The sequence below is a fragment of the Sprattus sprattus genome (genome assembly GCF_963457725.1).
Source record: "Sprattus sprattus genome assembly, chromosome: 9".
Classification (NCBI taxonomy): Eukaryota; Metazoa; Chordata; class Actinopteri; order Clupeiformes; family Clupeidae; genus Sprattus; species Sprattus sprattus.
In genome coordinates, this window is record NC_137928.1 from 22,677,209 (window position 1) to 22,690,274 (window position 13,066).

The 13,066-nt window shown below is 44.9% G+C and overlaps 2 protein-coding genes across 2 annotated transcripts in view; both read right to left on the reverse strand.

Moving 5' to 3' along the window:
- LOC308370361 (cilia- and flagella-associated protein 337-like) overlaps positions 1-1,408 on the reverse strand; it is a gene marked incomplete at both ends in the record, with an annotated part of 19,882 nt that extends 18,474 nt beyond the window's left edge. Inside the window, 2 exons of the mRNA XM_080845015.1 lie at positions 155-598; positions 1,328-1,408. Of these exons, the coding sequence (XP_080701141.1) occupies positions 155-598; positions 1,328-1,408 (525 nt within the window). The remainder of the gene's footprint in view (positions 1-154; positions 599-1,327) is intronic.
- Positions 1,409-3,230: 1,822 nt separating this feature from the next.
- pdcd10a (programmed cell death 10a) lies at positions 3,231-13,001 on the reverse strand. The gene is made up of 8 exons (XM_080844341.1): positions 12,893-13,001; positions 9,634-9,823; positions 7,457-7,510; positions 6,613-6,730; positions 5,231-5,357; positions 4,737-4,815; positions 4,390-4,472; positions 3,231-3,934 (listed from the first exon to the last, which is right to left on the reverse strand). Exons 2-8 carry the CDS (start codon positions 9,721-9,723, stop codon positions 3,847-3,849), a joined length of 639 nt encoding a protein of 212 aa, XP_080700467.1. The 5' UTR covers positions 9,724-9,823; positions 12,893-13,001; the 3' UTR covers positions 3,231-3,846.
- Between the last annotated feature and the right edge of the window lie 65 nt (positions 13,002-13,066).

Below are 13,066 nucleotides of genomic sequence, written 5' to 3' on the forward strand. Positions count from 1 at the left end.
ATCGTATGAGAACACACTGAGAATGAAGCAGAGGAGGTAAGAAAAATGTAGACCTACAAAGTCAGGCAAAGAGAGATGGCAAAAGAGAGAGAAAGAAACACAGAACATAAGAGTAAAAGAAAGAGGAGAAAGCACTGAATCAGGGTGCCTTCACCTTGTGAACATTGGGCAGCGCCACCATGCCCGTTACCCAGAGGTCCTTGGGCTTGACGGACTCATTGGTCAGCCGGAGGCTCTTGAGGAGGCCCAGCTCGTCACACCACACCCCCAGCACCCCGTTCTTGCTGAGGCTGAGGTAGCGGCTGGGGCTGCGCAGGAGCGCCACCCCCTGGACAGGCTCCCTGTGGGGGGAGGGCAGCATCCGCGGGGGCCTCCAGCGGGGCACCGTGCCCGCCCTCGCCTGCTCGTCCTGCTCACTCAGCTTCAGGAGCAGGAAGGTGGTCAGGCGCGTCCAGTCCAGCCAGCCCTCCCGAGACACATCCATGCTATCGAACAGACGGGTGTATTCCTCGCGCGTGCCACGGCCCACCACTGCCCACGCCCGCTCCACAAACTCCTCACGGCTCAGGCTGACCTCAGGGCCCGAGTCTCCCGCGGGCTGCGGAGGGCACACGGGGACACAGACAGGGTTTCATACAGGTCAGCCACAGACAGAGCATTACCATCATCTATCTATCTCTCAAATCCATTGAGCTATGAAAACTCCCTCAAGGAGAAATGTAAGGTTTATTCAGATTAGAGTGGAGAGGGAACTCGAGAGATAAGGGAGTGAGATTGAACAGATTCCCTTGTCATGGGAGAGTAATTAAAATGTCCTCACAGAGCTCAGGGGTTAGAAATCAATTTTCCTTTATTCCGCAAAAAGAACTAATTCATTTAAATGTCTGTTAAGATACTTGTGGTTGCTTTAAGCGATAATCAATTTTACACTCAGAGCCAGTCAGCTGATAGGTGGCACAATAGCCTCAGCCAAGAGCGAGCAAAGACGGGGAGAAACTAAAAAAAGAACCCTCAGATATCTGCAAATTTTTCTGATTTTCTCAACGGGATTGTTTAAAGATCAGCCTGAGCAGATGTCCCAGGTAACAGCTGACACTAGCAGACACTTCCAGGGTCAGTTGTTATCTGTGGTGCCAGTGGGTATCCAGGCAACACAGTGAGCACAGCAATTAGAGGACAAAAAAAAAGGAATATATGCCCCCAGGTTAACGCCAGAGGCAGGCAGGTACAGACTGATTTTCTCAGTTCCAAGAGATGTCTCACTTTCCTATCAAAAACATCAGCACACTTTTAAGCCTAGGTGTTCTCTCTCTCTCTTGGGCCTTACCAGGAATAGACTCTGCATCTTCTCCAGGTCCTCCGTACTGAGACGACACTCCAATAATTCTGTCTCGCCATGGGTCTCCATGGTTTCTGCCTGAGACAGCTGTCACTCAATCTGATGAGGGAACAGGGGAATGGGGGTGAGTCGCGGTGCTTGACTGTTTGAACCGGTAGGAGCTACAGGGGTTAGTTCAGTCACATTCACAAACAACAACAGAACCAAGGAGGACGGGTATGACAAGACATTCACCCCTCCTGACTAGGATGCAGTTTTTCTTCCACATTAATTGAGTGACCTTGACTGATTGATTATCATCCTGTAGAATTATGAGAATAAAACATTTAGGGTAGTTTTATATGAAACTAGATCATAGTTTTTACCCATGTAACTATGTGGTCGTTGGGCTTACGTGTAGCCTTTGCATAGGACAATACACCCTGACTGAGCTTGTCGTCATAGCACCAAGGTCATAAAATGAAGGATGTGCATAATGAATGAGTGGGGGCTGACCCAGACGGAGGGCTATAAACCAGTGGCGGCTGCAGCGGTGGGACCCAAGACAGTGGGATGGAATTTTAAAAAAAACTCAGTGGATTTACTGCAGTGACCAATGTTTATGATCTTACAGCAAATACACCACGAATCAAAACATATCAGGTGATTTACATTCATTTTCATTACAGTTCATTTTTGAAATCGTAAGACTTTTTTTGTTGTTGCCTACATTAAAGTTAATAGAAAATGATTGATAGAATTACGTTTAACTAGTGAAAAATCTGTTTCTTACCCATTACTCTCCACAAGGTTGGTTGTAGTTTACACAGTTCATCCACAGGTTATTCTTCACACTTCCATCTCGATGTATTCCCTACAAACTCCAATTGTAGTGATGGACGTTCTAATTACACTGACACGCTGTTTCTATGCATCCATAGATGCCCAGAATGAGGCAGGCAGGAGCGGACGAGGGTAAACTGTGGGAGATGTGGACACAGCAGCGATGCGGGAGGCCTCACCAACATTCGCAGTTTTCTTTTATTATCCCTCTCGTTTAAAGCCTCAGCTGTGTCTCCAGGCAACTAGGAACCAGTAAAGGCTTGTGTTTACGTGTCCAGCCCAGTCCTCTATTCACAGATTGGACACTGGAGAGGAGCTTATCTTAGCCCCAAGCACAATTACTCCCTACACCCATTTAGTCACTCTCACTCTCACACATACACCTGCACTCACTTACCCACTGTCCTTTGCTGACGAACACACACACACACACACACACACACACTTAACTCACAAACACCACAGACGAGGTGGGGAGTGAAGTATATTAGTTTCTAAATCCCTTTAAGCCACCCCACAGTTTTCTTTGCTTTTGAACCTGAATCAAGGGTTGGTTAGCTGCCTCCTCACGTAACAAAGGCCTGCTATGGAATACTAAACCTATACGACATAAGACCTCTGCTATGGAATACTAAACCTGTACCACGCAAGACAGTTTAATGACAGGAGTGGCTTACAGTAAACTCTACTGCAGAAACATATTAAAGCAACCTTCAGTCAAAAACCAGGGATGGTTCCATTAGTCAATGGCCCTGTGAAGGATGTGTTCACTGGCTCTTCCTCCGCTCTCTTTGGCTCCCATAAGAAAGAAAAAAAAACATTAAATACTAGAGATCACAAATAAGACCCTGAGCCCAGTGAACGCATCAATCTTCGCAGGGATAAGAGATGATCTCGGATGATTTCACCCAATGGCTTAATTGGTCTGAAAAACGAGCTGATTGGGGAGCCTGGCGTGAAGTCATAAGTGTTTTAATTAATTACCTAATATGAATTGAGGCTAATGATTTGGACTAAACAGATCTACTGGAGGACATCCAGCACAGAGGAAAAGAGAGGGAGACGTTCAAAATTTCTGACATACTCAGGCCGTTTATTTGAACAGTTTTGTGACCACACATCAAATTAAATACACTCAACTTGCACCCCGTCCATCTCTGGAAGGGTCAAAAGAAAGGGGGGAGAAAAGGGAAAATGTTATTTACAGCATGGTCTAAAGGAATGTTTCATCACGTTCCGTTTTTCTTTTTAAGGCTCTTCATTTTCTGAGTTTGCCGTTCTTCTCCGCAGGACCAAGGTGGGGGGTTGTGTGTGAAGTTAGCGTTCTCTGCAAAAGGCTTTTTACTGACTCAGGTCCATGCTTGTGACACCGCCTCACAGAGTGGGGCGACTGATCTGGGAGCAGTCATTAGGCCTGTGCACATCATGACACTTTCCTACACACCGGCAGCCCTCACTGATCCTGGACCAGTGGTACTTCATGAACAGAGGGCCCAGTGAGTGGGCATTCATATTAACACTGGCCACTCCAGCAAATAAAATTAAAAATCAAAAGAAGAAAAAAAGCTCCCTCCCCACAAAGCAGTGCCAATATAAATTATACAGCTCATAAAATCTTTACATTGCTCATATAAACGTGATCCTATTCAACATCTCTTTATTAAAATAATAATAATAAAAAAATCCTATGCAGTCCTAACAGTTTTGAAGGTCTGAAGTATCAAGTTGGTTTGGTGGATGAGCCTGTTGGCACTGGCAAACACGTTATTTGCCCTGTGAAGAGAAAGAAAAAGAAAGCAAGGTTAGAACAGAGTGCAAACACAAAGCATATATACATTTTCTTTTCAACATGTAACGCCATAAACACTCTCTGAACAATAAAGGGTGAGTCACTTTTTAAATTCAAAGAGCATATAGATGTCAGAGATATAAACATAGTTTTATTTCAAACTAACTAAAAGATGCACTTTAGTCTAAGGCCATTCACAATATATATATATATATATATATATATATATATATATATATATATATATATATATATATATATGTATAGCTGTTTTGGGATCTGAGCTTGGTGGTGACAAGTTGGTTTATCCCAGATAAGACACCACACTGAACTGAGGCGGGGGCAAAACACACATGAAATTCAAATCTGTAAGAATGGCCCTCAAGATGAACACAAAGATAACAACAACAGGAATAAGGTCAGGAGTAGGGAGACTTACTTTCCGTCTTTGAAGTATGTTTTCAGCGTGTCGCTAAAGCTTTTGGAGTATTTCACAAACTCTTTCTTCTGATGTTCAAGTGCCTGGAAAACACACAGTAAGATTCCTTGCCTCATTACCTCCGAATTCAGTTCCCCCCCCTCTTTAAAAAAAGAAAAAAGAGACCACTTCTGCGTGACTCAAAGAGAGCTGAAGAAGGTAAATTAATTAGGCACGTCAGGTGGTGTGTGAGGCTGGGAGAAAGAGGGAGAGTGTGTCTGTGAATAGAAATGTTTGAAGGAGAGAGAGAGAGTGTGTGTGTGTGTGTGTGTGTGTGTGTGTTCAGGAGAAAGTGTGTAGTCCCTTACCCTTCTGTTCGGGTACTGATATTTCTTGAAGACAATGTTGACTGTGTCCAATAGCTCCTTAATGGCACTGGCAATATCTCTGGGGAAAGCAAGGACAAGGATCAAACACACAGACACAGACACACACACACACACTCACACTCCAGGCAGAGAAGTCAGCAACTCATTTGCAAATGGAAACTTCTCTTACTCAAAATTCAGTTTTCCAATCCCAACTTTTGGATTTTAAATAGTGACTTACTGCATAAGTTACTTACAGTGTGACTCAGCAACTAAAGATGAAATATAATGAAATTGGAAAATGTGAGCCCAGTATGCAAAACACACATTTGCCTCTAAAAGAGAGATGTGGTCACATGGAGAAGGAGAGTGAGAGACAGAGACAGAGAAGAAACAACACTTGTGGGTGAGCTTATTTGGGAGATATGCAAGTATGTGTTACTCTTTTGACTCATTTGTGGTGTGTGTGTGCGTGCTTGTACACGTGCACTCACTTGATGGTCTGAAGGAAGCGTACTCTGTCGTTGATCTCATCTGGGATTTTGCTGAGGATGTGTTTCAACGCCCGCGCTCTATCATTCAGATCCTGGAACTCTTGGTCAGGCCTGTCAATCATGTATTCTGCCAACACACACACACACACACACACACACACACACACACACACACAATCAGTCACCAAGGTAACAGCTAAGCTTTCACTCAGTTTCCTTCCTACAGCTTTTAGAGTGGACGGTTTCATTTTATATTCCTTCACCGCGGACAGAAGCTCTTTCTGAGTCCCAGGAGGGCAGAGAGGTCCTGAAGGAAATTGGTATTTGCAGGTCTGCTGATGGCAGCACACTGTTGCCTACCTGACAGCTTGCCTGTAAGACTCAACTGGTTGCATGCAAACAAAGACACTCACAGCCCTAATACATGGACCTCTAAACCCTAATCATACGACGTTATAAACCACCTCCACATAAAAGCACTCATGCACAGCTTCAAGTCATGGGCAGGGTCCTATTAATCCCCTGTTCCATTAGGTTCTAACTCCTTCCCCATCTGTCATCATACACTTTAACCCACAATGAAGGATTCAACCATAGCACTCACACATACACCTTTGCACATGCATCTGAGACACACACACACACACACACACACACACACACACACACACACACACACACACACACACACACACACACACACACACACACACGTCCGGCACAGGGGGAAGGATTACAGTGGAGAGAGGCGAGGGGCTGAGATTACGCTGGGAGCAGGACAGCGCGGGATTAATGGCCCAGGTAATTTTAGAATTCAAACACCAACGCCGGCTCCCGTTTGCCGTGTGTGGCCGTGAATTCATTAGCAACATAAATCTGAAGATGGCATGGAAGGGGGGGGGGGGGAAGAGAGCAAGCGAGGCGAAAGCTTGGAGGAAAAAAATACTGTTCAGGTTGAGGAGAAAATTAAATTACAAGCAGAGGGGGAGAAAATCGTGCATTTGCATTTGAGCAGGCTTATATGTGATGAAACAGCGCCATCTAGGTGCAGAATCATGCACATCATCTCCATTTCAGTGGTTTGTGAAACAACAAACATCATAGCCTTGGACTTATGCCCAATGCCCTGGGTTATCATTAGCTCAGGTGTGGACCTGGCCAGAACAGGCAGCAGAATACCCAGAGAGCAGACAAACAGTGAGACAACAGACTGCATCTTTCAACACCAGCTGACGAGCAGTGAAGGGTCAAAACAATTCAGTAATAACAACAGTAATCAGCTTAAGTCCGTTGATAGTTAATGACAGGGGGCATATAACCACACAGTCACAAGATCACTACTGCACACTGATCGTCAGGCACAGACGCACAGCTTCTCTCACCTTCGACATCGTCAGCAGCCATGCGCAGTAAAGACTCTGTGAAGTTGACCTCCATCTTCTTCTTCTCCAGAACCTTCATGATGATGTCCTGCGTGAGGCCTGGGTTCTCTTTCTCTGCCTGCTCAGGGAAGACAGCCGTCAAGCTGGGGTTGGTACCATAACAACACCTTACACAGGTGATCATTTCAACCTTACTGACTGACAGTGTAGTGACATCCCCATGACAACAAGGCATTTCAACAAGGATCAAGTCAAGTGAAATTGTGTGTTAAATGTTGCCGTGTTAAAATGAAACGTGAACAATCGGAATAATCGGTCCTATATACTGGACTAAAATAATAACAACATGTCTGTTCTAGACATCTTGCACCTTCTGTCTCCATCTGAAATGAATGGAACAAGACAGACAGTGCTCTATCTCATCTCATTCCCTTCCATGGTAGCACACCCAAAGAGTATACTCAAGCTTACCATGACCAAAAAAAAAAGGAGACGCATGCTATGTGACAGAACAGAGACAGCCTCAGTAGTAACCATCAGGGACGCATGCTAGCACCAGACAACCACATGTCTGACAGGATGTCAGGAATGACAAACATTTCTGTGCGCACGAGCAGTGGGAGCATGTTCTGCATCAGAACAGCCATTTTGGTACATTCTTTCAAATCCACAAAGCATACAAGTAATGCTTAGTGAAGATCACATCAGATACTCGGTAATGTAGCCACTGAGGATTAAGCATAGGTATATATCAGCTTTATGAGCGTGGCTAATGTATATTTGTGCTCTTTGTTCCAAATGGATCTCTACAGTAAGAAAGGATTAAATCACTATGTGCTCTTACCTTTATGAAGGCTGCTCTTAGGGTCTGTGCTGCAGACAGATTCAAATTCTCCAGCTACAGGGAAAGATGGTGGGATGGAAAGAAAGAGAGGGTGGAGGTGGAGAGAGAATGATAAAAAAGTTGTTTCATTAAAGTTCTCATTACTGCTTCATATAAAAATAATCATACCATCACACACCGTCTTCATCCCCGATAAAAGCCAGTTCTAAATTCATAGCAGTCCTAGTAAATGGTAGTGAATGTGTCTACTACTGTTGTGGGAGAGACAGTGCCCACACTTGTGTAGACAGTAGGACATCTCCATTTTAATTTCATTACGTGTGTGCATTTTAACAGGATTACATATTTGCATGACACTGGTATTATACACTGGCAATGGATTAGGAGTGAAAATGCAATCTCAGCAGTGCTGTACTTGTGCTGCCATCTCTATGTGTCTGACTGTGGTGTCTGTGTGCTGCCATCTCTATGTGTCTGACTGTGGTGTCTGTGTGCTGCCATCTCTATGTGTCTGACTGTGGTGTCTGCCATCTCTATGTGTCTGACTGTGGTGTCTGCCATCTCTATGTGTCTGACTGTGGACTGTGGTGTCTGCCATCTCTATGTGTCTGACTGTGGTGTCTGCCATCTCTATGTGTCTGACTGTGGTGTCTGTGTGCTGCCATCTCTGGTCTGACTGTGGTGTCTGTGTGCTGCCATCTCTATGTGTCTGACTGTGGTGTCTGTGTGCTGCCATCTCTGGTCTGACTGTGGTGTCTGTGTGCTGCCATCTCTATGTGTCTGACTGTGGTGTCTGTGTGCTGCCATCTCTATGTGTCTGACTGTGGTGTCTGTGTGCTGCCATCTCTATGTGTCTGACTGTGGTGTCTGTGTGCTGCCATCTCTATGTGTCTGACTGTGGTGTCTGTGTGCTGCCATCTCTATGTGTCTGACTGTGGTGTCTGCCATCTCTATGTGTCTGACTGTGGTGTCTGCCATCTCTATGTGTCTGACTGTGGTGTCTGCCATCTCTATGTGTCTGACTGTGGTGTCTGCCATCTCTATGTGTCTGACTGTGGTGTCTGCCATCTCTATGTGTCTGACTGTGGTGTCTGCCATCTCTATGTGTCTGACTGTGGTGTCTGCCATCTCTATGTGTCTGACTGTGGACTGTGGTGTCTGCCATCTCTATGTGTCTGACTGTGGTGTCTGCCATCTCTATGTGTCTGGCTGTGGTGTCTGTGTGCTGCCATCTCTGGTCTGACTGTGGTGTCTGTGTGCTGCCATCTCTGGTCTGACTGTGGTGTCTGCCATCTCTATGTGTCTAACTGTGGTGTCTGTGAGAGGCACACGCAGCAGCACGCCTGGGCTTCCTCAGCACAGAGTAATTTACATGAAAGGATATGAGCTCAGCCAATTATCAGGTAGTACTCACCACAAGCCTGACAAACACATCCACTTCTCCACCCGCCACACACACACACACACACACACACACACACAGCAAAGTAGCACTGTGTGGGCTACTCTGACTGCTGTTTGAGGGGGAAGCTTGAAGGCATCATCTGCTCTCACACACACACTGCAGCCTCACAAAACACACGCAGTCATACACACACCTGCTAACCACAAAACACACCTGCCGCCACCATCTGGGGCCAACACTACCAACCACAACCGCTCCTAATCATAGCCGAGGGACAGAACCCTTTCACCATTAGGGCCTGCTAATCAGTCAGGACTGAAAGCCTCTGTAGGTGTCCTCCAACTTCCTGCAGCAGGCTCTTTAAGCCCATGATACTGAGAGTGTAGGCCTACTTAATACAGCATCACTGGGAGTTCCCAGCTAAAGGATGCCACAGATCGTGCTGAAATAGGAGGGGACTCTATGCTAAAGTTATCACCTCTCCTGTCAGAGCACTGAGAGTACCCAGCGGTGTAACAACTTCTGATAGTATTACCCTGCGGCAAAGTCTGCTGAAATCTCTTCTAATTTCTTTAGAAGTGTCTTTTGTGATGAATCTTTGGGGTGAGAAACGCAAAAAGCTGCCTTTGAGATTGTAGAGAAACAAAACACCCAACACTACATTAATGTACATATATAGAATTATGTGTGGCATCAAAACACGTGTATAGTGCACAGAGATTTCCCCTGTTCCCTCTGTATATGGTCACTGTTTGCCTCAGGAGTGTCCTACCTCTCTAAAGACAGGGTACATGACGGCGTAGAGGGTCATGGAAACCATGGAGGTGTTGTCGGCTTCATTCTTCATCTCTTCCATTGTCATCCTTGTGGAGAGGAGCAGGGGATGGAGGCGGATCTCACTCTCTCTCTCTCGGTCTCTCTCTCTCTCTGCACCACCCTGAGGGAAGGAGCCTAGACGATGCCTGCCAAAGATAAGAGAACATGGGTGTGAGGTGGATGGGGTGGGGTTGGGAGGTTTATTTCAATAGTAATTTGCAGCACTCACAAGAGCTCCATGAGAAATGCTCTTTAGCAGAGGCACACCATTTCAGCAGAAGGACTCGGGTGCCATCCCAAGGGGGGAACATACAGGTTAGCGTTCCACGTGCCATCCCTGGGGATGGAACTCCAGGTACATTTATATCCCTATGAAGGAGCCTTGGACGCCATCGTCCACCACCCCCTTGTTTTATTGATGCACTTTGCCCTAATACCTTTATCAGGAAGGAGTGTGCAGTCACCATGACATATACATCGTCCGGGAACTGTCTTATCTACCAGTGAATCAAAGCACCTTTCACTACCAATTAAGAGATCAGTTTTCACCCACACATAAGTCACTGTGCACTTAAAATAACAGTGACGTATTGACAGAGGCTGAGAAAGCCTGGAGTCCCACAGCCGGACACTCGGCGCGGCCAGCCCCACGCTTACGGCAGTCGTCCTGGCCTTTGGACCCCGTGTGGGAGAGCATCTAATCTGGATGACATTCACACCGGGCGGTACGGCGGCGTCACCACACACAGAGCGACCCATTGCTAATGTGGTGCGGTTGGAATTACAGGGAGGCCTGGCCTTCTAAGAGCACGTCCCCAGTGGAGCGGACAAAGGTTGGCAGACAGGAGAGTGACTGAAGTTCCGTGACACACCTCTACTCACTAAAGGGTGAAAAAGACCTAATTCTTGCCACGTCCGTCTCTCCCCTAAATCCTGTCACGCCCCGCGTAACAGTGCTCCCATTCATGTTCCGTCACACCACTACGGCCAGCTGACTGACTCTGCTACAGTCCCTCAAACTGGGCCAATTACACCAGTGTGTTTAAAGGCCATTCGGAAAAACACTAAACATGTTAGACCTTCAGTTTCAAAGTGTTTGAGTGTGTGTGTGTGTGTGTGTGTGTGTGTGTGTGTGTGTGTCTGGTCAGTGGAAACATCACCAATCGTTTCATTACTCTGAAAACCAATAATAGCCAACAATGCTCCTTCAGGAGACTCACTTCCCCGACATGGCGTATAGACATCTCGTCTCTTTAGCTGTTATTTTAGGTCATTAAAACATACTTAAACGCATAAAATGAAAAGCTTTACTGGCAGGTTATTAAACCTCTTTTTATACCCTCTGGATTCATTGTCCACATTAAGGGCCACTAGCAAGAGGATGGTTGCTCTGGCGAGAGGCCAACAGACAGTTAAACAGAGCCAGAGCGTCATGGACCCCACACTTCTATCTGTTCTCCACACCTGTGAAAGTCACCACGATAACAAAAGTATTCTTCCGAATCAGACAACATTACAAATTAAATCTATTGATATGTCATGCAGATAGACTAGTAGAGCAAGGTGCTTACAGCACCAAGATAATAGGTTTGATCCTAGAAAGCAAACACAGGCTACTTAATTATATGTAGTCCATATCTACACTGCAAGGCATTTTAGATAAAAGATTTTGCTAAATGAAATGTAATGTGTGCCAGGTACACACAAGGGTACTAGTAGATGTGATATGACATCTTTGCTGCATACCATAATTCACTCTTAATGATCCAAAAGCTTGTGGAATCATCTATTCAGTGCTAGCATACCTGTAGATTCGTAAGTAGATGTCAGACAGTCTGCAAACAAATCCCTATGGACATTTCTTGGTTTTCCCTTTAACTTTCTATGTATTAGATACAGTTAATACCAATAATCCACTTGGTGAAATTGGCATTTCAAGCACTTTTTGGCAGCTCTTATAGCATTGACTATAAATTCATGTTAGAGTAGATTAAAGTCTAAATTCTCGAACATATCAACAACACGTCAATCACGTCAAAAGTATTTAAAGTTTCAGACTTTTTTTCTTCCCAAGCATCTGCACAAATGAAGACAGAGTAATGGATGGCTTGGAGAGGAATGTTGCCACATTAATGCAAGGTTAAGCCTGCCTTCGGTTCAACGTCAACATGAGTAGGATCACCCGAGTAGGAGCAACCCGTCCAGTTGTAAGACCTACAAAAATTACTATTAAAAGCCTTAAAACTTTTGTGCTTTATCAGTCGCATTCGTTATCATTTACTTCCACAACACGGAAATGGCAAGCAATAACTGCCAGCAATAAATAGCAAAACTGAAAGGTTAACAGTAGATAAAATCAAACGCACTCGCATGTATTAGATCACCTGCTGGCTAATCATCAGTAAACGAAACATATAGGAAACGTCCAGATAGACAGCTATCTACTTTAGATAGATGCTAGAACCTCATTCTTGACGCAGATATCACAACCTATATAATCACAACGTAAGCTCCATTGTTGACAATTAATGCGAGCCAGAAATAACTTGAATTTATCAGCTCCATTTATCAGCTACAAATGTATGCTAGCCCACTACGCTAGCCAAACAACAGCAACCGGCGTCATTATTATTATGGTTCCATGATTTCATCGGCTGATTGGCAGGCAGACATTGCCTGAAGTTACATTTTTGACGGAGTTTTTATCACCACACCTTACGTTAGGTATATTTCATATTTCGAGATCACTGGTATTTGACGAACAGTGGACAACAACCGCGATGATAACCTAGCTGAGATAGTTTGGATGGCTACCTCTATTTCAAATGCCCTTTTTAATGTATTAAGATAGCATGTTGATACGACGTTAGTAACCTCACAGTTTATCGTCCACGATTATTCCGAGTCTAGGCCAAGTAAACCATGGCATGTTGGAGCTAATCTTGGTTGGTGGCAGAAGTTTGCTAACTAGCAGTTACTATTCTGTGAGGTTAGGTAGCTAACTCCTATTCATGGTAGTGAAAGCAACCTAGCTGCCGAAAGCTATTAGAAGATTCATGCTAGCTAGCTAGTTAGCTGAAGAAGTTACTCGTTGAGGGTCCATGGATAGCTAACTGGGTAGGCAGGTAGTTAAGTTATTATACACTTTGTTTGTATTTTAGTTCACATTGTTTAAAGAGTACATTGGCTAACTGTTTTGTTGATTTGTAACTTACCTGATTGGAGGCGTCTGTGATTACCCTTGAATGCTAGCTTCAACCGAAAAACTGTTCTTTTATCAAGCTAACTTGCCAGATTGTGGAAGACGGAAGTTTTCTGCATGATTAGAATACGAGTGGTCTGGCCCTCTGTAAACACCAATCAGACAGCGCCATACTTGAAGCTTGTGC

Excerpts from the sequence above, each read along its gene's own strand:
- pdcd10a (XM_080844341.1), bottom strand. The coding sequence starts at position 9,723 with ATGACAATGGAAGAGATGAAGAATGAAGCCGACAACACCTCCATGGTT. Across the intron at positions 5,358-6,612 it reads GGCTGCTGACGATGTCGAAG|AATACATGATTGACAGGCCT; the intron begins GTGAGAGAAGCT and ends GTGTGTTGGCAG. Across the intron at positions 3,935-4,389 it reads ACATACTTCAAAGACGGAAA|GGCAAATAACGTGTTTGCCA; the intron begins GTAAGTCTCCCT and ends TTCTCTTCACAG.